Source organism: Musca autumnalis, unplaced genomic scaffold (assembly GCF_047663935.1).
Source record: "Musca autumnalis isolate F117 unplaced genomic scaffold, ASM4766393v1 scaffold_4, whole genome shotgun sequence".
Taxonomy (NCBI): domain Eukaryota; kingdom Metazoa; phylum Arthropoda; class Insecta; order Diptera; family Muscidae; genus Musca; species Musca autumnalis.
Genome location: NW_027411977.1, coordinates 213842674 through 213868029, shown reverse-complemented (window position 1 = coordinate 213868029; position 25356 = coordinate 213842674). Strand labels below are relative to the sequence as shown.

At 33.1% G+C, this 25356-nt stretch overlaps 1 protein-coding gene and 4 non-coding genes across 5 annotated transcripts; 4 read left to right on the top strand and 1 right to left on the bottom strand.

The window, feature by feature from the left end:
• The first annotated feature begins 939 nt into the window (after window positions 1-939).
• LOC141404418 (U2 spliceosomal RNA) lies at window positions 940-1136 on the top strand. Its single transcript, XR_012413017.1, has one exon. It is a non-coding gene; the product is annotated as a U2 spliceosomal RNA (small nuclear RNA).
• Window positions 1137-4135: 2999 nt separating this feature from the next.
• On the top strand, window positions 4136-4332 carry LOC141404420 (U2 spliceosomal RNA). Its single transcript, XR_012413019.1, has one exon. It is a non-coding gene; the product is annotated as a U2 spliceosomal RNA (small nuclear RNA).
• Window positions 4333-7198: 2866 nt separating this feature from the next.
• LOC141404411 (U2 spliceosomal RNA) lies at window positions 7199-7395 on the top strand. Its single transcript, XR_012413010.1, has one exon. It is a non-coding gene; the product is annotated as a U2 spliceosomal RNA (small nuclear RNA).
• A 737-nt stretch (window positions 7396-8132) lies between these two features.
• LOC141403224 (uncharacterized) lies at window positions 8133-8984 on the top strand. The gene is made up of 3 exons (XM_073985409.1): window positions 8133-8192; window positions 8254-8577; window positions 8826-8984. Exons 1-3 carry the CDS (start codon window positions 8133-8135, stop codon window positions 8982-8984), a joined length of 543 nt encoding a protein of 180 aa, XP_073841510.1.
• A 6391-nt stretch (window positions 8985-15375) lies between these two features.
• Window positions 15376-15571, bottom strand: LOC141404410 (U2 spliceosomal RNA). Its single transcript, XR_012413009.1, has one exon. It is a non-coding gene; the product is annotated as a U2 spliceosomal RNA (small nuclear RNA).
• Between the last annotated feature and the right edge of the window lie 9785 nt (window positions 15572-25356).

Below are 25356 nucleotides of genomic sequence, written 5' to 3'. Positions count from 1 at the left end.
TAGCCTGGATTTCTAAAGAATATTTTTTCAAGCACCTTCCCAACTATTAGCGCAGATTTTTAAAGGACATTTTTCAAGCCCCTTTTCACCTATTAGCGTGGATTTTTTAAAAAATATTTTTTTAGCATGGATTTTTAAATAATTTTTTCAAGCACCTACTGAGGTACAAACTTGATTTTTAAATAATTTTTTTTCAGGCACCCGCTAAGGTGCAATCGTTGATTTTTGAATAAATTTTTTTCAAGCCCCTACTGAGATAAAATTTGAATTTTTAAATAAAATTATTGTCAGGCACCCACTCAGCTATAAGCGTGGATTTATAAATAAAATTTTTTCAAGCACCCACTGAGGTACGAGCTTGGATTTTTAAATATTTTTTTTCAAGCACCTAGTGAGGTACCAGCGTGGATTTTTAAATAATTTTTTTTCAATCACCTACTGAGGTACAAGCGTGGATTTTTAAATAATTTTTTCAAGCTCCTACTTAGGCACAAGCTTGGATTTTTAAATAAAATTTTTTCAAGCACCTACTTAGGTACAAGCGTGGCTTTTTACATAAAAGTTTTTCAAGCACCTAGTCAGCCACGAGCGTGGTTTTTAAAGAACATGTTTTTTTTTAAATATCATCACAGTTCATAGAAACATAGACCTTAAATTAGTCATACCTGTGGCAGTCTTTTTTTTACCGCCATACATAAAAGTATGCTGATGTATGTTGTTGTTGCTTTTGCATGGCACATAGCCAGTTGTACCTACAGTTAGAAAAGAAACTCATTGAACTACTTTCAACAGCCCTTATTTTTCTACAGCTGTTTCGCTGTTCTATTTCACTTTAGTTGTGTAAGGATTCAACTTTGTTTCCCGCGTTTTCCGATAATAATTCTCATTCACTTAAAGTTGTTACTCACGTATAATGTTTTCCTTGCTCGTCGTTTAGTTATCGCTTCTCGGCCTTATGGCTAAGATCAAAGTGTAGTATCTGTTCTTATCAGCTTAACATCTGATAGATCCTCCATCGGAGGACAACAAATGTTAAACTGATTTTTGGAAATTGACGGAAGTTTTAGGGGCTTGCTCCACTTCTGTCGCGGGTTGGCCCGGTATTGCAGTACCGCCGGGATTTCGGCCCACATTCAATAATAAATTTCAAATATCTTTATGGAACGAATGTTCTATAGATGACTGACAAATTGTCACTGTAGACAATTTATAGCATAAGCGTGTATTTTTAAATTAAAATTGTTCAACCACCTACTCAGCTATATGCGTGGATTTTTAAATAATTTTTTCCGAACACCTACTCATTTATGAGGGTGGATTTTTAAATTAAATGTTTTTCAACCACCTACTCAGCTATAAGTGTGGATTTTTTTTTTCAATTAAATTTTTTCAACCACCTAATCACCTATAAGCACCTACTCAGCTATAATCGTAGATTTTTAAATAAAATATTTTCAAGCACATACTCTACCATAAGCGTGGATTTTTAAAAAAATTTTTAAATAAATTTAAATAAATTTAATTTTTAAATAAATTTTCTTCAACAACCTAATCAGCTGTAAGTATGGTCCATAATTGCGGCCTTAAGCTTGTTTACATTTTTTAATGGACGAACACACATCGCTAAATCGCTTTATCTCGTCGAGATATGAATTTTGGCATACCAAATAATGGGTCTAGGACGAATATTTCGTGGTGTTACATACACTTTTGGAGAGACAATATGTAGCATGGGATAAAAATGTGGTTCTCTACACAGAACCTATTATATATTAGGCAGTAGGCCCGTTATCTACCAAACACTTTATTGCAATTTAATCAGAGGAAAGGTCAGAAGTTTTTTTTCCATATGTAGGCTACTTTGCGAAATATATATGTCCTCAAGGAATTAAAATATCGACCAAAAATAAAATTTTTATATTTTTCATACAAATGTAATGGTCCATTTCACCCGCTAAAGAATATCAGAACATCAGATCACCAATTGTAGGCATCTTTTTCGACCTATACTCTTACCCGGTGCAAAATTTCGTGACTATTGATGAATAATTGCGACTTCTAGCGAGTTTAGTATTACACTACAAACGAATAACGCAATATATTAGGCTGTAACTCTGTTATCTGATCATGCACACCAACATAATTGGCATCAATTAAAAGGTCAAGCGTTCCACTTTCAAGTATATCTCACTTGTCCGGAATGTCACTTCCAGGAATTAAGATATAAGCTGTATATTAAAAATTTTCACAATTTTCACACAAAAGTTTTGGTCCATTTAACCCTCTAAATATTATCCGATCGCCATCTCAAATTGCAAGCTTCTCCTTTGTGATATACCCTTACCTTATTTAAAATTACGCGTTGATCGGACTATTACTGAGACCTACAGAGCCGCTAGAAAATTGGATAAATATTATGTTTTGGTCCATTTCACCCGCTAAATATTTCACGATCATCACCAATAAGAATGGGGATCTATTCTGATCTGAACCCTACCTAGCTATAAGTGTGGATTTTTAAATAATTTTTTTGAAGCACCTACCTAGCTATATGCTTGGATTTTTAAATAATTTTTTTGAAGCACCTACCTAGCTATAAGCGTGGATTTTTTAATAATTTTTTTCAAGCACATACTCAGCTATAAACGTGGATTTTTAAATAAAATTTTTTCAAGCACGTATTCTGCTACAAGTCTGGATTTTTAAATAAATTTTTTTCAAGCACCTACTGCGGTACAAACTTGGATTTTTAAATAATTTTTTCAAGCTCCCACTGAGGTATAAACTTGGATTTTTAAGCTCCCACTTAGATACACACGTGAGGTACAATCGTGGGTTTATAAATTAAATTTTTTTCAAGCATCTACTGAGGTACAAGCGTGGAATTTTAAATAAATTGTTTCACGCACCTACAGGATTTTTATATAACATTTTTCAGGCACATACTGAGGTCCAGTCGTGATTTTTTATATATGTTTTTTTTTTTCAAACACATAAAGGAGTCCAATCTTGGATTTTTAAATAAAAATTTTTCAAACACATATTGAGGTACAGAGTGGATTTTTAAATAAAATTTTTTCAAGCTCCTATTGAGGTACAAGCGTAGATAAAATTGTTTCAAGCATCTACGGAGGTACAAACGTGGATTTTTAAATATATTTTTTCAAGCACCTACTTAGGTACAAAGGTTGATTTTTACATAAAATTTTTCAAGCACCTACTGAGGCGCAATCGCGGATTTTAAATAAAACTTTTTCGAGCGCCTACTGAGGTACAAGCGTGGGTTTTTTAAATATTTTTTTTAAGCTCCTACTGAGGTACAAGCGTAGATAATTTTTTTCAAGCATCTACTGAGGTACAAGCGTGGATTTTTAAATAACATGTTTTCAAGCACAAAAAATTTCAAGCACCTTCTAAGCTTTAAGCGTAGATTTTGACTAAATTCGTTGATGCAAATACTCCTACTGAGATACAAGCGTAGATAAAATTTTTTCAAGCATCTACTGAGGTACAAGCGTGGATTTTTAAATAACATGTTTTCAAGCACAAAAAATTTCAAGCACCTTCTAAGCTTTAAGCGAAGATTTTGACTAAATTTGTTGAAGCAAATACTCAGGTATAAGCGTGGATTTTTATTAATTTTTTTCAAGCACCTACTCAGAAATATGCGTGGATTTTTAAATATAAATTGTTAAAATTTGTATAATTTGTAAATAAAATTTGTTCAATCACCTACACAGCTATATGCGTTGATTTTTATTAATTTTTTCAAGCAACTACTTAGCTATAAGCCTCAATTTTAAAGAATATCTTTTTTCAAACATCATCACAGTTCATAGATGTATAGACCTTAAATTAGTCATAACTGTGGCAACCTTTTTTACCGCAATACATAAAAGGATGCTGATGTATGTAGTTGTTGTTGCTTTTGCAAGGAACATAGCCAATTGTTCCTACAGGTAGAAAAGAAACTTATTGAGCTGTTTTCAACAACCCTTATTTTTTACAGCAGCTCGATATTTATTTTTACTTTAGTTGTGTAAGGATTCCAATTCGTTAACGTTTTCACGTAATGATTCTCATTCACTTAAAGTTGTTAATCACGTATAATATTGTCCTTGCTCGTTGTTTAGTTATCGCTTCTCGGCCTTATGGCTAAGATCAAAGTGTAGTATCTGTTCTTATCAGCTTAACATCTGATAGATCCTCCATCGGAGGACAACAAATGTTAAACTGATTTTTGGAAATTGACGGAAGTTTTAGGGGCTTGGTCCACTTCTGTCGCGGGTTGGCCCGGTATTGCAGTACCGCCGGGATTTCGGCCCACTTTCAATAATAAATTTTAAATATTTTTATGGAACGACTGCTCTATAGATGACTGACAAATTGTCACTGTAGACAAATTATAGCATAAGCGTGTATTTTTAAATTAAAATTGTTCAACCACCTACTCAGCTATATGCGTGGATTTTTAAATAATTTTATTTTTAATTCAGCTATAAGCACGGGTTTATAAATTAAATTTATTCAACCACCTACTCAGCTATAAGCGTGGATTTTTAAATAAATTTTTTTCAAGAACCTACTCAGCTATAGTCGTAGATTTTTAAATAAGATTTTTTCAAGCACCTACTGAGACAAGCGTGGATTTTTAAATAATTTTTTTTCAAGAACTTACTCAGCTATAGTCTTAGATTTTTAAATAAGATTTTTTCAAGCACCTACTGAGACAAGCGTGGATTTTTAAATAAAATTTTTTTCAAGCACCTACTCCCCTATAAGCATGAATTTTTAAATATTATTTTTTTCAAACACATACACAGCTATAAGCGTGGATTTTTAAATAATTTTTCCGAACACCTACTCATTTATGAGGGTGGATTTTTAAATAAAATTTTTTCAAACACCTACTCATTTATGAGGTTGGATTTTTAAATAATTTTTAAAGCCGATAGCCGTAGTCGCTAGTGCTTTTAGCTATATGTTTATTATAATTTTTAATTGTAATAAATATTTAAATAAATAATAAATAAATATTTTTTTCCGAACACCTACTCATTTATTAGGGTGGATTTTTAAATTAAATTTTTTCAACCACCTAATCAGCTATAAGCGTGGCTTTAAAAAAAATTTTTTTCAAGCACCTACTCCCCCAAAAGCTTGGATTTTTAATAATTTTTTTTTCAAACACCTACTCAGCTATATGCGTAGGGTTTAAATAATTTTTTTTTCAAGCGCCTACTCAGCTGTAATCCTGGACATTTAAATAACATTTTTCAGGCACCTACTCAGCTACAAGCGTGGAATTTTAAATAAAAATTTTTCAAGCACCTACTCAGCTATAATCGTAGATTTTTAAATAAAATATTTTCAAGCACAAACTCTACCATAAGCGTGGATTTTTAAATAAATTTTCTTCAACAACCTACTCAGTTGTAAGTATGGACTTTTAAATAATTTGTTTTCAAGCAACTACTCTGCTATATGCTTGGATTTTTAAACAAAAGCACCTACCCAGCTATAAGCGTAGATTTTTAAATATTTTTTTTATTTTCAAGCACATTCTCTACTATAAACGTTAGTTTTTAAATATTTTTTTTTAAATAAATAAATTTTTTTCAAGCACCAGGCCAGGATTTTTGAATAAAATTTTTATAAGCACCTACTCCCCTATAAGCGTTGATTTTTCAAACACCTACTCAGCTATAAGCGTGGATTTTTAAATATTTTTTTTTTTTCAATCACCTACCTAGCTATAAGCGTGGATTTTTAAATAATTTTTTTCAAGCACCTACCTTGCTATAAGCGTGAATTTTTAAATAATTTTTTTCAAGCACATACTCAGCTATAAACGTGGATTTATAAATAACATTTTTTCAAGCACGTATTCTGCTACAAGCCTGGATTTTTAAATAAAATTTTTTCAAGCACCTACTGCGGTACAACTTGGATTTTTAAATAATTTTTTTCAAGTACCCACTGAGGTATAAACTTGGATTTTTAAGCTCCCACTAAGATACACACGTGAGGTATAAACCTGGATTTTTAAGCTCCCACTAAGATACACACGTGAGGTACAATCGTGGGTTTATAAATTAAATTTTTTTTCAAGCATCTACTGAGGTACAAGCGTGGAATTTTAAATAAATTTTTTCAAGCACCTACAGGATTTGTATATAACATTTTTCAGGCACATACTGAGGTCCAGTCGTGATTTTTTATATATGTTTTTTTTTTTTCAAACACATAAAGGAGTCCAATCTTGGATTTTTAAATAAAAATTTTTCAAACACATATTGAGGTACAGAGTGGATTTTTAAATAAAATTTTTTCAAGCTCCTATTGAGGTACAAGCGTAGATAAAATTGTTTCAAGCATCTACTGAGGTACAAACGTGGATTTTTACATAAAATTTTTCAAGCACCTACTGAGGCGTAATCGCGGATTTTTAAATAAAATTTTTTCAAGCACCTACTGAGGTACAAGCGTGGGTTTTTTTAAATATCTTTTTAAGCTCCTACTGAGGTACAATCGTAGATAAAATTTTTTCAAGCATCTACTGAGGTACAAGCGTGGATTTTTAAATAACATGTTTTCAAGCACAAAAAATTTCAAGCACCTTCTAAGCTTTAAGCGTAGATTTTGACTAAATTTGTTGAAGCAAATACTCAGGTATAAGCGTGGATTTTTATTAATTTTTCTTCAAGCACCTACTCAGAAATATGCGTGGATTTTTAAATATAAATTGTTAAAATTTGTATAATTTGTAAATAAAATTTGTTCAATCACCTACACAGCTATATACGTTGATTTTTATTATTTTTTTTCAAGAAACTACTTAGCTATAAGCCTTAATTTTAAAGAATAACTTTTTTTCAAACATCATCACAGTTCATAGAATCATAGACCTTAAATTAGTTATAACTGTGGTAGTCTTTTTTACCGCAATACATAAAGGATGCTGATGTATATGTGTTGTTGTTGCTTTTGCGAGGCACATAGCCAATTGTTCCTTCAGGTAAAAAAAAAACTCATTGAGCTACTTTCAACAACCCTTATTTTTCTACAGCAGCTCGATATTTAATTTTAGTTTAGTTGTGTAAGGATTATTCCAATTCGTTAACATTTTTACGTAATAATTCTCATTCGCCTAAAGTTGTTACACACATATAATGTTGTCCTTGGTCGGTGTTTAGTTATCGCTTCTCGGCCTTATGGCTAAGATCAAAGTGTAGTATCTGTTCTTATCAGCTTAACATCTGATAGATCCTCCATCGGAGGACAACAAATGTTAAACTGATTTTTGGAAATTGACGGAAGTTTTAGGGGCTTGCTCCACTTCTGTCACGGGTTGGCCCGGTATTGCAGTACCGCCGGGATTTCGGCCCACATTTAATAATAAAATTAAAATATTCTTGTGGTACAAGAAAAATAGGGGGAGTTGTTCCCGTTGGGGGGGAACATTGTCTCTATACGACGTTGTCTCTATAAACGACTGAGATGGGTTTTTTTTATAGAATACCAGTAAAAAGATTCTGTTGAATATAAAGTCGTTTAATCAGAATTCGACTTACGTATCCCTGTACCGCCGGGATTTCGGCCCACATTTAATAATAAAATTAAAATATTCTTGTGGTACAAGAAAAATAGGGGGAGTTGTTCCCGTTGGGGGGGAACATTGTCTCTATACGACGTTGTCTCTATAAACGACTGAGATGGGTTTTTTTATAGAATACCAGTAAAAAGATTCTGTTGAATATAAAGTCGTTTAATCAGAATTCGACTTACGTATCCCTGTTATGATATTATTTCCTTGAGCTAATATGATTCTGTGTGCACTCATTGATATGAGAGAAGTCTCTCTTGTTTGTCCCTTCTGGAATGTTTGTGGAACAATTATTATTCCCTACTGTGACATGGAGATTTATGGATCACTAGTAGCAAGAAATTTCTGTTGAAGATAAAACCACTAATTTGTTTTTGTTGAACGGTAAACAGATTATAAAATTTAATTGTCAGATAATTGGAAACCAAAACAACAAATAGAAATACATATTTGAATTAAATTTGAAAACAATATTTGGTTACAATAAGTGTTAGGATTTCAATGAAACTTGATCAAAAGCTTAAACATGAATTATAAATTGATTTACATAGTTCTAGTTATTCTGCCACTATATGAGACCAAAAGGGTAAGTAAGGACTCCGTCGGTGAGGTAACCCAACTATCATCTCTAAATCTTATTTTCCCAGAAATTACGCTCAGTATATTTTATTGATACTAAAAGTGATATCAATGAGAAATACATAAAAAATCTAGAAATAGACATTAGTCCCAAACGTGATTCGATGAAAATTCTAATCGAAATTGTCCAAGATATTTCCGATGTCTGGGCCACAGTGGGTGTTGGTCGGTGGCAAACATCAACGAAGAATTTCCGCTCAATGTTTTCCTATCACATTGATTTGTGTGATACCCTACTACGGTTGAAAACTGCACAGCTTCCATTGCTCAACAAATGGATTACGAATTTTTTGAAATATGGTAATATATCCAGTCAATGTCCTTTCTATAAGGTAAGTGGGAAATATTTATGGTAAGGGGTTTAAAGATTTTTAATTGTGATTTTAATCACATTGATTTGTGTGATACCCTACTACGGTTGAAAACTGCACAGCTTCCATTGCTCAACAAATGGATTACGAATTTTTTGAAATATGGTAATATATCCAGTCAATGTCCTTTCTATAAGGTAAGTGGGAAATATTTATGGTAAGGGGTTTAAAGATTTTTAATTGTGATTTTAATTTTTTATTTTTTCTAGAGCGTTTATTATTTGAATAATTTAAAAGTGGATAAAGACAGTATACCGGAATTTGTACCAGCGGGAAAATACCAGACTTATCTCTCCTTATATCGAAAGAATAAGGATGGATCAAAAGATGTTATTAATTCATCATATATGACATTTGAATTGAAATGAAAATCTGTCGTGTTGTTAATATTGAATAAAGTGGTTCATTCCTATAAAAAATAATTTTAAATCGCTTGTTTCCAGTTGTCTTCGTAGACTCCTGTTAGCCATCTATGGAGACTCCTTGATATGTGTTCAAAGATCAAAGTAGGGCAACTTGATTTTCGTGAGCGTAAATTTACTCCCGCTCACAACTTGTGTAGAATCTAACTGGTGGTGAGCGAGAGTAAATTAACGCTCACGAAAGTCACAATGTCTCACTCTGTCATAGATATTCTGTTTAAGCCATGTATAGAGACTCTTTTTCTTCGTCAGTCGTCTATAGAGACTCCTTTTCAGTCATCTAAAGAGACTCCTTTTCAGTCGTCTATAGAGACTCCTTTTCAGTTGTCTATAGAGACTCCTTTTCAGTCGTCATAGATACGCCTTTTCAGTCGCCTATAGATACGCCTTTTCAGTCGTCTATAGAGACTCCTTTTCAGTCGTCTTTAGATACTCCTTTTCAGTCGTCTATAGAGACTCCTTTCAGTCGTCTATAGAGATTCCTTTTCAGTCGTCTATAGAGACTCCTTTTCAGTCGTCTATAGAGACTCCTTTTCAGTCGTCATAGGTACGCCTTTTCAGTCGTCTATAGATACGCCTTTTCAGTCGTCTATAGAGACTCCTTTTCAGTCGTCTATAGAGACTCCTTTTCAGTCGTCTATAGAGACTCCTTTTCAGTCGTCTATAGAGACTCCTTTTCAGTCGTCTTTAGATACTCCTTTTCAGTCGTCTATAGAGGACTCCTTTTCAGTCGTCTATAGATACGCCTTTTCAGTCGTCTATAGAGACTCCTTTTCGTCGTCTATAGAGACTCCTTTTCAGTCGTCTATAGAGACTCCTTTTCAGTCGTCTATAGAGACTACTTTTCAGTCGTCATAGGTACGCCTTTTCAGTCGTTTATAGATACGCCTTTTCAGTCGTCTATAGAGACTCCTTTTCAGTCGTCTATAGAGACTCCTTTTCAGTCGTCTTTAGATACTCCTTTTCAGTCGTCTATAGAGACTCCTTTTCTGTCGTCTATAGAGACTCCTTTTCAGTCGTCTTTAGATATTCCTTTTCAGTCGTCTATAGAGACTCCTTCTCAGCCGTCTATAGAGACTCCTTTTCAGCCGTCTATAGAGACTCCTTTTCAGTCGTCTTTAGATATTCCTTTTCAGTCGTCTTTAGATATTCCTTTTCAGTCGTCTATAGAGACTCCTTTTCAGTCGTCTATAGAGACTCCTTTTCAGTCGTCTTTAGATACTCCTTTTCAGTCGTCTATAGAGACTCCTTTTCAGTCGTCTATAGAGACTCCTTTTCAGTCGTCTTTAGATACTCCTTTTCAGTCGTCTATAGAGACTCCTTTTCAGTCGTCTTTAGATACTCCTTTTCAGTCGTCTATAGAGACTCCTTTTCAGTCGTCTATAGAGACTCCTTTTCAGACGTCTATAGAGACTCCTTTTCAGTCGTCTATAGAGACTCCCTTTCAGTCGTCTATAGAGACTCCTTTTCAGTCGTCTATAGAGACTCCTTTTCAGTCGTCTATAGAGACTCGTTTTCAGTTGTCTATAGAGACTCCTTTTCAGTCGTCTTTAGATACTCCTTTTCAGTCGTCTATAGAGACTCCTTTCAGTCGTCTATAGAGACTCCTTTTCAGTCGTCTATAGAGACTCCTTTTCAGTCGTCTATAGAGACTGCTTTTCAGTCGTCTATAGAGACTCCTTTTCAGTCGTCTATAGAGACTCCTTTTCAGTCGTCTATAGAGACTCCTTTTCAGTCGTCTATAGAGACTCCTTTTCAGTCGTCTATAGAGACTCCTTTTCAGTCGTCTATAGAGACTCCTTTTCAGCCGTCTATAGAGGCTCCTTTTCAGTCGTCTATAGAGACTCCTTTCAGTCGTCTATAGAGACTCCTTTTCAGTCATCCAAAGAGACTCCTTTTCAGTCGTCTATAGAGACTCCTTTTCAGTCGTCTATAGAGACTCCTTTTCAGTCGTCTATAGAGACTCCTTTTCAGTCGTCTATAGAGACTCCTTTTCAGTCGTCTATAGAGACTCCTTTTCAGTCGTCTATAGAGACTCCTTTTCAGTCGTCTATAGAGACTCCTTTTCAGTCGTCTATAGAGACTCCTTTTCAGTCGTCTATAGAGACTGCTTTTCAGTCGTCTATAGAGACTCCTTTTCAGTCGTCTATAGAGACTCCTTTTCAGTCGTCTATAGAGACTCCTTTTCAGTCGTCTATAGAGACTACTTTTCAGTCGTCTATAGAGACTCCTTTTCAGTCGTCTTTAGATACTCCTTTTCAGTCGTCTATAGAGACTCCTTTTCAGTCGTCTATAGAGACTCCTTTTCAGTCGTCTACAGAGACTCCTTTTCAGTCGTCTATAGAGACTCCTTTTCAGTTGTCTACAGAGACTCCTTTTCAGTCGTCTATAGAGACTCCTTTTCAGTCGTCTATAGAGACCCCTTTTCAGTCGTCTATAGAGACTCCTTTTCAGTCGTCTATAGAGACTCCTTTTTAGTCGTCTATAGAGACTCCTTTTCAGTCGTCTATAGAGACTCCTTTTCAGTCGTCTATAGAGACTCCTTTTCAGTCGTCTATAGAGACTCCTTTTCAGTCGTCTATAGAGACTCTTTTTCAGTCGTCTATAGAGATTCCTTTTCAGTCGTCTATAGAGACTCCTTTTCAGTCGTCTATAGAGACTCCTTTTCAGTCGTCTACAGAGACTCCTTTTCAGTCGTCTATAGAGACTCCTTTTCAGTCGTCTACAGAGACTCCTTTTCTGTCGTCTATAGAGACTCCTTTTCAGTCGTCTTTAGATATTCCTTTTCAGTCGTCTATAGAGACTCCTTCTCAGCCGTCTATAGAGACTCCTTTTCAGCCGTCTATAGAGACTCCTTTTCAGTCGTCTTTAGATATTCCTTTTCAGTCGTCTTTAGATATTCCTTTTCAGTCGTCTATAGAGACTCCTTTTCAGTAGTCTATAGAGACTCCTTTTCAGTCGTCTTTAGATACTCCTTTTCAGTCGTCGATAGAGACTCCTTTTCAGTCGTCTATAGAGACTCCTTTTCAGTCGTCTTTAGATACTCCTTTTCAGTCGTCTATAGAGACTCCTTTTCAGTTGTCTATAGAGACTCCTTTTCAGTCGTCATAGATACGCCTTTTCAGTCGTCATAGGTACGCCTTTTCAGTCGTCTATAGATACGCCTTTTCAGTCGTCTATAGAGACTCCTTTTCAGTCGTCTATAGAGACTCCTTTTCAGTCGTCTTTAGATACTCCTTTTCAGTCGTCTATAGAGACTCCTTTTCTGTCGTCTATAGAGACTCCTTTTCAGTCGTCTATAGAGACTCCTTTTCAGTCGTCTATAGAGACTACTTTTCAGTCGTCATAGGTACGCCTTTTCAGTCGTCTATAGATACGCCTTTTCAGTCGTCTATAGAGACTCCTTTTCAGTCGTCTATAGAGACTCCTTTTCAGTCGTCTTTAGATACTCCTTTTCAGTCGTCTATAGAGACTCCTTTTCAGTCGTCTATAGAGACTCCTTTTCAGTCGTCTTTAGATACTCCTTTTCAGTCGTCTATAGAGATTCCTTTTCAGTCGTCTTTAGATACTCCTTTTCAGTCGTCTATAGAGACTCCTTTTCAGTCGTCTATAGAGACTCCTTTTCAGACGTCTATAGAGACTCCTTTTCAGTCGTCTATAGAGACTCCTTTTCAGTCGTCTATAGAGACTCCTTTTCAGTCGTCTATAGAGACTCCTTTTCAGTCGTCTATAGAGACTCGTTTTCAGTTGTCTATAGAGACTCCTTTTCAGTCGTCTTTAGATACTCCTTTTCAGTCGTCTATAGAGACTCCTTTCAGTCGTCTATAGAGATTCCTTTTCAGTCGTCTATAGAGACTCCTTTTCAGTCGTCTATAGAGACTACTTTTCAGTCGTCATAGGTACGCCTTTTCAGTCGTCTATAGATACGCCTTTTCAGTCGTCTATAGAGACTCCTTTTCAGTCGTCTTTAGATACTCCTTTTCAGTCGTCTTTAGATACTCCTTTTCAGTCGTCTTTAGATACTCCTTTTCAGTTGTCTATAGAGACTCCTTTTCAGTCGTCTACAGAGACTCCTTTTCAGTCGTCTATAGAGACTCCTTTTCAGCCGTCTACAGAGACTCCTTTTCAGTCGTCTATAGAGACTCCTTTTCAGTCGTCTATAGAGACTCCTTTTCAGTCTTCTTTAGATACTCCTTTTCAGTCGTCTATAGAGACTCCTTTTCAGTCGTCTTTAGATACTCCTTTTCAGTCGTCTATAGAGGCTCCTTTTCAGTCGTCTATAGATACTCCTTTTCAGTCGTCTATAGAGACTCCTTTTCAGTCGTCTATAGAGACTCCTTTTCAGTCGTCTATAGAGACTCCTTTTCAGTCGTCTATAGAGACTCCTTTTCAGTCGTCTATAGAGACTCCTTTTCAGTCGTCTATAGAGACTCCTTTTCAGTCGTCTATAGAGACTCCTTTTCAGTCGTCTATAGAGACTCCTTTTCAGTCGTCTATAGAGACTCCTTTTCAGTCGTCTTTAGATACTTCTTTTCAGTCGTCTATAGAGACTCCTTTCAGTCGTCTATAGAGATTCCTTTTCAGTCGTCTATAGAGACTCCTTTTCAGTCGTCTATAGAGACTCCTTTTCAGTCGTCATAGGTACGCCTTTTCAGTCGTCTATAGATACGCCTTTTAAGTCGTCTATAGAGACTCCTTTTCAGTCGTCTATAGAGACTCCTTTTCAGTCGTCTTTAGATACTCCTTTTCAGTCGTCTTTAGATACTCCTTTTCAGTCGTCTTTAGATACTCCTTTTCAGTCGTCTATAGAGACTCCTTTTCAGTCGTCTATAGAGACTCCTTTTCAGTCGTCTATAGAGACTCCTTTTCAGTCGTCTATAGAGACTCCTTTTCAGTCGTCTACAGAGACTCCTTTTCAGTCGTCTATAGAGACTCCTTTTCAGTCGTCTACAGAGACTCCTTTTTAGTCGTTTATAGAGACTCCTTTTCAGTCGTCTATAGAGACTCCTTTTCAGTCGTCTATAGAGACTCCTTTTCAGTCGTCTATAGAGACTCCTTTTCAGTCGTCATAGGTACGCCTTTTCAGTCGTCTATAGATACGCCTTTTAAGTCGTCTATAGAGACTCCTTTTCAGTCGTCTATAGAGACTCCTTTTCAGTCGTCTTTAGATACTCCTTTTCAGTCGTCTTTAGATACTCCTTTTCAGTCGTCTTTAGATACTCCTTTTCAGTTGTCTATAGAGACTCCTTTTCAGTCGTCTATAGAGACTCCTTTTCAGTCGTCTATAGAGACTCCTTTTCAGTCGTCTACAGAGACTCCTTTTCAGTCGTCTATAGAGACTCCTTTTCAGTCGTCTACAGAGACTCCTTTTTAGTCGTTTATAGAGACTCCTTTTCAGTCGTCTATAGAGACTCCTTTTCAGTCGTCTATAGAGACTCCTATTCAGTCGTCTATAGAGACTCCTTTTCAGTCGTCTATAGAGACTCCTTTTCAGTCGTCTATAGAGACTCCTTTTCAGTCGTCTATAGAGACTCCTTTTCAGTCGTCTATAGAGACTCCTTTTCAGTCGTCTATAGAGACTCCTTTTCAGTCGTCTATAGAGACTCCTTTTCAGTCGTCTATAGAGACTTCTTTTCAGTCGTCTATAGAGACTCCTTTTCAGTCGTCTATAGAGACTCCTTTTCAGTCGTCTAAAGAGACTACTTTTCAGTCGTCTATAGAGACTCCTTTTCAGTCGTCTATAGAGACTCATTTTCAGTCGTCTATAGAGACTCCTTTTCAGTCGTCTATAGAGACTCCTTTTCAGTCGTCTATAGAGACTCCTTTTCAGTCGTCTATAGATACTCCTATAAAAACCCTTTTTCTGGTAGTCTCTGACCTTTCAAGGGAAACTGAGGGCCATTATTACATGTGTTCCTTTACTATCTGATGGATTTGAAAATGCAAAATAAACTAACTTGGAGGCATTAAAAATATAATTTTCACAATGAAAGTTAATGACAAGAAGCTCCTCCCTGAAATTCCATCATCACTTTTAACTTTATGTTAACCGGAACGCTGTAAATCTGTTCGGTAAATCCAAACTATAACAAAAGAAGACTTATGTATAATAATGAAGGTTAGGTTTTAGTTAAAGACCCCTTTTCAGCATTTTACAAAGAATTATTATAAATTCTCTATGAATCTGCAGATACTTCTTGCTTGATGAAACCCATTCTTTATTCTTAAGGGACTACGTCGTTTTTCCTCCTCTGTACAGCAATCCCTTGATTATTCTTTATATTCTAGTTGGAAACTTCCAAAATACTCCTACCCCCAAAAACTTAAAATTTATTATTGAAAGTGGGCCGAAATCCCGGCGGTACTGCAATACCGGGCCAACCCGCGGCAGAAGTGGAGCAAGCCCCTAAACTTCCGCCAATTTCCAAAAATCAGTTTAACATTTGTTGTCCTCCGATGGAGGATCTATCAGATGTTAAGCTGATAAGAACAGATACTACACTTTGATCTTAGCCATAAGGCCGAGAAGCGATAAATAAACACCGACCAAGGACAACTTTATACGTGAGTAACAACTTTAAGTGAATGAGAATTATTACGTGAAAACGTTAACGAATTGGAATCCTTACACAACTAAAGTAAAATTAAATATCGAGCTGCTGTAGAAAAATAAGGGTTGTTGAAAGAACATCAATGAGTTTATTTTTTACCTGAAGGAACAATTGGTTATGTTCCTTGCAAAAGCAACGACAACATACATAAAAAAGACTGCCACAGTTATGACTAATTTAAGGTCTATGCTTCTATGAACTGTGATGGTGTTTGACAAAAAATATTCGTTAAACTCCACGCTTATAGCTGAGTAGTTTCTTAAAAATAATTTATTTAAAAACCTACGCTTATAGCTGAGTATGTATTTGAAAAAAAAAAAAAAATATTTAAAACTCCACGCTTATAGCTGAGTATGTATTTGAAAAAATTTGATTTAAAACTCCACGCTTATAGCTGAGTATGTATTTGAAAAAATTTGATTTAAAACTCCACGCTTATAGCTGAGTATGTATTTGAAAAAAATTGATTTAAAACTCCACCCTTATAGGTGAGTATGTATTTGAAAAAAATTGATTTAAAATTCCACGCTTATAGCTGAGTATGTATTTGATTTAAAAATCCACGCTTATAGCTGAGTAGGTGCTTGAAAAGAAATTAATTAAAAATCCACGCTTATAGCTGAGTAGGTGCTTGAAAAGAAATTATTTAAAAATCCACGCTTATAGCTGAGTAGATGCTTGAAAAAATTTTATCTAAAAATCCACGCTTATAGCTGAGTAGGTGCTTGAAAAAAATTATTTAAAAATCCACGCTTATAGCTGAGTAGGTGCTTGAAAAGAAATTATTAAAAAATCCACGCTTATAGCTGAGTAGGTGCTTGAAAAGAAATTATTAAAAAATCCACGCTTATAGCTGAGTAGGTGCTTGAAAAGAAATTATTTAAAAATCTACGCTTATAGCTGAGTAGGTGCTTGAAAAAAATTTATAATCCATGCTTATAGCTGAGTAGGTGCTTGAAAAGTATTTATTTAAAAATCCAAGCTTATTGCTTGGAAAAAATTTAATTAAAAATCCACGCTTACAGCTTGAAAAAAATTTATATAAAAATCCACGCTTATAGCTTGAAAAAAATTTATTTAAAAATCCACGCTTATAGCTGGGTAGGTGCTGGAAAAATTTTTATTTGAAAAGTCACGCTTATAGCTGAGTAGGTGCTTGAAAAATTTTTATTTAAAAATCCACACTTACAGTTGGGAGGGTGCTTGAAGAAATATTGTTTAAAAATCAAGACTATGACTATGATTGGGAAGGGGCTTGAAAAAATTTTATTTAAAAATCCACGCTTGTAGCTAAATAGGTGCTTGAAAAATTTTTATTTAAATCTACGCTTATAGATCAGTAGGTGATTGAAAAAATTTATTTAAAAAATGTTGAAAAAATCAAGCCTTTGGCCGCTTAGCTGCTTCAAAATATATTCTTTATTTAATTTTGTAAAACATTTTTTTTCACTTTAATTCAAACGACAAATACGATGAAGCGATAACATCTTTAGAGCCATCTTTATTCTTTTTGTATCCGGACATATGGGTTTGAAATTTTCCTGGTAGTGCATAGGGGGGTATGCTTTCCTTCTCGAATTTCAAATTGTTGAAGAAATAAAGATTCTAAAAAATAAATTAAACGTGATTTTTTTAAACGTTTGACTAACTTACCTTTGTAAAAGGGCATGCGGCAGATAAGTTTCCATATTTTAAGAAATTTGTAATCCAAACATTTAAAATTTGAATTTTTGAAGACTTTATACGTTGCAATGTGTCACACAAATTAATGTCGTAGGACACTATGGTTCGAAAATCTTTACTAGATTTCTGCCATAGAGCAACACCCACAGTGGTCCAGATATCTGTAATATCTTGCTCAAACTCCACCAGAATATTTAGAGAATCACGACTACTGCTTATATTCACTTGAAATTGTTTAATATAATTTGGATTTATTTCATTTTTGCTTTCAATAAAATATGCTTTGGGAGTTTTCTGTAAATTAATGGAATGTTGGAAGATTAGGTAATATTATTATTGACAATAACTAACCTTTCTTGCTCCAAATATTGAGGGGATAAAAATGATAAATATTATTAAACGATGGAAATACATCTCTTCTTGAAGAAATATTAAATTTGATTGAAAACGAAAACTACTTTGTAAGGCGAAATATATATTTTTCGAACTATTTGCAGATCGATAATTGTTTATTTTTATTGAACTAAAAAAAACAAACAATTATTTTTATTGAAAAACAAAGCAGTTATTCACCATCATTAGGAATTTAAATATCTAATTATACATTATCGGCAATCTTCCCAAATATGCCAAAATAAACAACAAACAAACATGAAGAGGATCAACAGGTATATCTGTAAGGATTTTTAAAGAATATGTTTTTTCAAGCACCTTCCCAACTATAAGCGTGGATTTTTAAAGAATATTTTTTTAAGCACCTTTCCAACTATTAGCACGGATTTTTAAAGAATATTTTTTAAACGCCTTCCCAACTATAAGCGTGGATTTTAAAGAATATTTTTTCAAGCAACTTCCCAACTACATGTGTGGATTTTTAAAGCATATTTTTTTATGCACCTACCCAACTATAAACGTGGATTTTTAAAGAATACTTTTCAAGCACCTTCCCAACTACTAATGTGGATTTTTAAAGAATATTTGTTCAAATACCTTCCCAACTATAAGCGTGGATTTTTAAAGAATATTTTTTCAAATACCTTCCCAACTATAAGCGTGGATTTTTAAAGAATATTTTTTCAAATACCTTCCCAACTATAAGCGTGGATTTTTAAAGAATATTTTTTCAAATACCTTCCCAACTATAAGCGTGGATTTTTAAATAATATTTTTTCAAGCACCTTCCCAACTATAAGCGTGGATTTTTAAATAATATTTTTTCAAGCACCTTCCCAACTATAAGCGTGGATTTTTAAATAATATTTTTTCAAGCACCTTCCCAACTATGAGCGTGGATTTTTAAATAATATTTTTTCAAGCACCTTCCCAACTATAAGCGTGGATTTTTAAATAATATTTTTTCAAGCACCTTCCCAACTATAAGCGTGGATTTTTAAATAATATTTTTTCAAGCACCTTCCCAACTATAAGCGTGGATTTTTAAATAATATTTTTTCAAGCACCTTCCCAACTATAAGCGTGGATTTTTAAATAATATTTTTTCAAGCACCTTCCCAACTATAAGCGTGGATTTTTAAATAATATTTTTTCAAGCACCTTCCCAACTATAAGCGTGGATTTTTAAATAATATTTTTTCAAGCACCTTCCCAACTATAAGCGTGGATTTTTAAATAATATTTTTTCAAGCACCTTCCCAACTATAAGCGTGGATTTTTAAATAATATTTTTTCAAGCACCTTCCCAACTATAAGCGTGGATTTTTAAATAATATTTTTTCAAGCACCATCCCAACTATAAGCGTGGATTTTTAAATAATATTTTTTCAAGCACCTTCCCAACTATAAGCGTGGATTTTTAAATAATATTTTTTCAAGCACCTTCCCAACTATAAGCGTGGATTTTTAAATAATATTTTTTCAAGCACCTTCCCAACTATAAGCGTGGATTTTTAAATAATATTTTTTCAAGCACCTTCCCAACTATAAGCGTGGATTTTTAAATAATATTTTTTCAAGCACCTTCCCAACTATAAGCGTGGATTTTTAAATAATATTTTTTCAAGCACCTTCCCAACTATAAGCGTGGATTTTTAAATAATATTTTTTCAAGCACCTTCCCAACTATAAGCGTGGATTTTTAAATAATATTTTTTCAAGCACCTTCCCAACTATAAGCGTGGATTTTTAAATAATATTTTTTCAAGCACCTTCCCAACTATAAGCGTGGATTTTTAAATAATATTTTTTCAAGCACCTTCCCAACTATAAGCGTGGATTTTTAAATAATATTTTTTCAAGCACCTTCCCAACTATAAGCGTGGATTTTTAAATAATATTTTTTCAAGCACCTTCCCAACTATAAGCGTGGATTTTTAAATAATATTTTTTCAAGCACCTTCCCAACTATAAGCGTGGATTTTTAAATAATATTTTTTCAAGCACCTTCCCAACTATAAGCGTGGATTTTTAAATAATATTTTTTCAAGCACCTTCCCAACTATAAGCGTGGATTTTTAAATAATATTTTTTCAAGCACCTTCCCAACTATAAGCGTGGATTTTTAAATAATATTTTTTCAAGCACCTTCCCAACTATAAGCGTGGATTTTTAAATAATATTTTTTCAAGCACCTTCCCAACTATAAGCGTGGATTTTTAAATAATATTTTTTCAAGCACCTTCCCAACTATAAGCGTGGATTTTTAAATAATATTTTTTCAAGCACCTTCCCAACTATAAGCGTGGATTTTTAAATAATATTTTTTCAAGCACCTTCCCAACTATAAGCGTGGATTTTTAAATAATATTTTTTCAAGCACCTTCCCAACTATAAGCGTGGATTTTTAAATAATATTTTTTCAAGCACCTTCCCAACTATAAGCGTGGATTTTTAAATAATATTTTTTCAAGCACCTTCCCAACTATAAGCGTGGATTTTTAAATAATATTTTTTCAAGCACCTTCCCAACTATAAGCGTGGATTTTTAAATAATATTTTTTCAAGCACCTTCCCAACTATAAGCGTGGATTTTTAAATAATATTTTTTCAAGCACCTTCCCAACTATAAGCGTGGATTTTTAAATAATATTTTTTCAAGCACCTTCCCAACTATAAGCGTGGATTTTTAAATAATATTTTTTCAAGCACCTTCCCAACTATAAGCGTGGATTTTTAAATAATATTTTTTCAAGCACCTTCCCAACTATAAGCGTGGATTTTTAAATAATATTTTTTCAAGCACCTTCCCAACTATAAGCGTGGATTTTTTAATAATATTTTTTCAAGCCCCTTCCCAACTACTAATGTGGATTTTTAAAGAATATTTCTTCAAGCACCTTCCCAACTTTAAGCCTGGATTTTTAAAGAATATTTTTTCAAATACCTTCCCAACTATAAGCGTGGATTTTTTAAGAATATTTTTTCAAGCACCTTCCCAACTTTAAGCCTGGATTTTTAAAGAATATTTTTTCAAATACCTTCCCAACTATAAGCGTGGATTTTTTAAGAATATTTTTTCAAGCACCTTCCCAACTATAAGCGTGGATTTTTAAAGAATATTTTTTCAAGCACCTTCCCAACTATAAGCGTGGATTTTTAAAGAATATTTTTTCAAGCACCTTCCCAACTATAAGCGTGAATTTTTAAAGAATATTTTTTCAAGCACCTTCCCAACTATAAGCGTGGATTTTTAAAGAATATTTTTTCAAGAACCTTCCCAACTATAAGCGTGGATTTTTAAAGAATATTTTTTCAAGCACCTTCCCAACTATAAGCGTGGATTTTTAAAGAATATTTTTCAAATACCTTCCCAACTATAAGCGTGGATTTTTAAAGAATATTTTTTCAAATACCTTCATAACTATAAGCGTGGATTTTTAAAGAATATTTTTCAAATACCTTCCCAACTATAAGCGTGGATTTTTAAAGAATATTTTTTCAAATACCTTCATAACTATAAGCGTGGATTTTTAAAGAATATTTTTTCAAATACCTTCCCAACTAAAAGCGTGGATTTTTAAAGAATATTTTTTCAAATACCTTCCCAACTATAAGCGTGGATTTTTAAAGAATATTTTTTCAAATACCTTCCCAACTATAAGCGTGGATTTTTAAAGAATATTTTTTCAAATACCTTCCCAACTATAAGCGTGGATTTTTAAAGAATATTTTTTCAAATACCTTCCCAACTATAAGCGTGGATTTTTAAAGAATATTTTTTCAAATACCTTCCCAACTATAAGCGTGGATTTTTAAAGAATATTTTTTCAAATACCTTCCCAACTATAAGCGTGGATTTTTAAAGAATATTTTTTCAAATACCTTCCCAACTATAAGCGTAGATTTTTAAAGAATATTTTTTCAAATACCTTCCCAACTATAAGCGTGGATTTTTAAAGAATATTTTTTCAAATACCTTCCCAACTATAAGCGTGGATTTTTAAAGAATATTTTTTCAAATACCTTCCCAACTATAAGCGTGGATTTTTAAAGAATATTTTTTCAAATACCTTCCCAACTATAAGCGTGGATTTTTAAAGAATATTTTTTCAAATACCTTCCCAACTATAAGCGTGGATTTTTAAAGAATATTTTTTCAAGCACCTTCCCAACTATAAGCGTGGATTTTTAAAGAATATTTTTTCAAGCACCTTCCCAACTATAAGCGTGGATTTTTAAAGAATATTTTTTCAAGCACCTTCCCAACTATAAGCGTGGATTTTTAAATAATATTTTTTCAAGCACCTTCCCAACTATAAGCGTGGATTTTTAAATAATATTTTTTCAAGCACCTTCCCAACTATAAGCGTGGATTTTTAAATAATATTTTTTCAAGCACCTTCCCAACTATAAGCGTGGATTTTTAAATAATATTTTTTCAAGCACCTTCCCAACTATAAGCGTGGATTTTTAAATAATATTTTTTCAAGCACCTTCCCAACTATAAGCGTGGATTTTTAAATAATATTTTTTCAAGCACCTTCCCAACTATAAGCGTGGATTTTTAAATAATATTTTTTCAAGCACCTTCCCAACTATAAGCGTGGATTTTTAAATAATATTTTTTCAAGCACCTTCCCAACTATAAGCGTGGATTTTTAAATAATATTTTTTCAAGCACCTTCCCAACTATAAGCGTGGATTTTTAAATAATATTTTTTCAAGCACCTTCCCAACTACTAATGTGGATTTTTAAAGAATATTTCTTCAAGCACCTTCCCAACTTTAAGCCTGGATTTTTAAAGAATATTTTTTCAAATACCTTCCCAACTATAAGCGTGGATTTTTTAAGAATATTTTTTCAAGCACCTTCCCAACTTTAAGCCTGGATTTTTAAAGAATATTTTTTCAAATACCTTCCCAACTATAAGCGTGGATTTTTTAAGAATATTTTTTCAAGCACCTTCCCAACTATAAGCGTGGATTTTTAAAGAATATTTTTTCAAGCACCTTCCCAACTATAAGCGTGGATTTTTAAAGAATATTTTTTCAAGCACCTTCCCAACTATAAGCGTGAATTTTTAAAGAATATTTTTTCAAGCACCTTCCCAACTATAAGCGTGGATTTTTAAAGAATATTTTTTCAAGAACCTTCCCAACTATAAGCGTGGATTTTTAAAGAATATTTTTTCAAGCACCTTCCCAACTATAAGCGTGGATTTTTAAAGAATATTTTTCAAATACCTTCCCAACTATAAGCGTGGATTTTTAAAGAATATTTTTTCAAATACCTTCATAACTATAAGCGTGGATTTTTAAAGAATATTTTTCAAATACCTTCCCAACTATAAGCGTGGATTTTTAAAGAATATTTTTTCAAATACCTTCATAACTATAAGCGTGGATTTTTAAAGAATATTTTTTCAAATACCTTCCCAACTAAAAGCGTGGATTTTTAAAGAATATTTTTTCAAATACCTTCCCAACTATAAGCGTGGATTTTTAAAGAATATTTTTTCAAATACCTTCCCAACTATAAGCGTGGATTTTTAAAGAATATTTTTTCAAATACCTTCCCAACTATAAGCGTGGATTTTTAAAGAATATTTTTTCAAATACCTTCCCAACTATAAGCGTGGATTTTTAAAGAATATTTTTTCAAATACCTTCCCAACTATAAGCGTGGATTTTTAAAGAATATTTTTTCAAATACCTTCCCAACTATAAGCGTGGATTTTTAAAGAATATTTTTTCAAATACCTTCCCAACTATAAGCGTAGATTTTTAAAGAATATTTTTTCAAATACCTTCCCAACTATAAGCGTGGATTTTTAAAGAATATTTTTTCAAATACCTTCCCAACTATAAGCGTGGATTTTTAAAGAATATTTTTTCAAATACCTTCCCAACTATAAGCGTGGATTTTTAAAGAATATTTTTTCAAGCACCTTCCCAACTATAAGCGTGGATTTTTAAAGAATATTTTTTCAAGCACCTTCCCAACTATAAGCGTGGATTTTTAAAGAATATTTTTTCAAGCACCTTCCCAACTATAAGCGTGGATTTTTAAAGAATATTTTTTCAAATACCTTCCCAACTATAAGCGTGGATTTTTAAAGAATATTTTTTCAAATACCTTCCCAACTATAAGCGTGGATTTTTAAAGAATATTTTTTCAAGCACCTTCCCAACTATAAGCGTGGATTTTTAAAGAATATTTTTTCAAGCACCTTCCCAACTATAAGCGTGGATTTTTAAAGAATATTTTTTCAAGCACCTTCCCAACTATAAGCGTGGATTTTTAAAGAATATTTTTTCAAGCACCTTCCCAACTATAAGCGTGGATTTTTAAAGAATATTTTTTCAAGCACCTTCCCAACTATAAGCGTGGATTTTTAAAGAATATTTTTTCAAGCACCTTCCCAACTATAAGCGTGGATTTTTAAAGAATATTTTTTCAAGCACCTTCCCAACTATAAGCGTGGATTTTTAAAGAATATTTTTTCAAGCACCTTCCCAACTATAAGCGTGGATTTTTAAAGAATATTTTTTCAAGCACCTTCCCAACTATAAGCGTGGATTTTTAAAGAATATTTTTTCAAGCACCTTCCCAACTATAAGCGTGGATTTTTAAAGAATATTTTTTCAAATACCTTCCCAACTATAAGCGTGGATTTTTAAAGAATATTTTTTCAAATACCTTCCCAACTATAAGCGTGGATTTTTAAAGAATATTTTTTCAAATACCTTCCCAACTATAAGCGTGGATTTTTAAAGAATATTTTTTCAAATACCTTCCCAACTATAAGCGTGGATTTTTAAAGAATATTTTTTCAAATACCTTCCCAACTATAAGCGTGGATTTTTAAAGAATATTTTTTCAAATACCTTCCCAACTATAAGCGTGGATTTTTAAAGAATATTTTTTCAAATACCTTCCCAACTATAAGCGTGGATTTTTAAAGAATATTTTTTCAAATACCTTCCCAACTATAAGCGTGGATTTTTAAAGAATATTTTTTCAAATACCTTCCCAACTATAAGCGTGGATTTTTAAAGAATATTTTTTCAAATACCTTCCCAACTATAAGCGTGGATTTTTAAAGAATATTTTTTCAAATACCTTCCCAACTATAAGCGTGGATTTTTAAAGAATATTTTTTCAAATACCTTCCCAACTATAAGCGTGGATTTTTAAAGAATATTTTTTCAAATACCTTCCCAACTATAAGCGTGGATTTTTAAAGAATATTTTTTCAAATACCTTCCCAACTATAAGCGTGGATTTTTAAAGAATATTTTTTCAAATACCTTCCCAACTATAAGCGTGGATTTTTAAAGAATATTTTTTCAAATACCTTCCCAACTATAAGCGTGGATTTTTAAAGAATATTTTTTCAAATACCTTCCCAACTATAAGCGTGGATTTTTAAAGAATATTTTTTCAAATACCTTCCCAACTATAAGCGTGGATTTTTAAAGAATATTTTTTCAAATACCTTCCCAACTATAAGCGTGGATTTTTAAAGAATATTTTTTCAAATACCTTCCCAACTATAAGCGTGGATTTTTAAAGAATATTTTTTCAAATACCTTCCCAACTATAAGCGTGGATTTTTAAAGAATAT

Bases quoted from the DNA above. Each gene is read 5' to 3' on its own strand.
- LOC141403224 (XM_073985409.1), top strand. From the start codon at position 8,133: ATGAATTATAAATTGATTTACATAGTTCTAGTTATTCTGCCACTATAT. The intron at 8,193-8,253 runs GTAAGTAAGGAC...TTATTTTCCCAG, and splicing joins CACTATATGAGACCAAAAGG to AAATTACGCTCAGTATATTT. The intron at 8,578-8,825 runs GTAAGTGGGAAA...TATTTTTTCTAG, and splicing joins GTCAATGTCCTTTCTATAAG to AGCGTTTATTATTTGAATAA.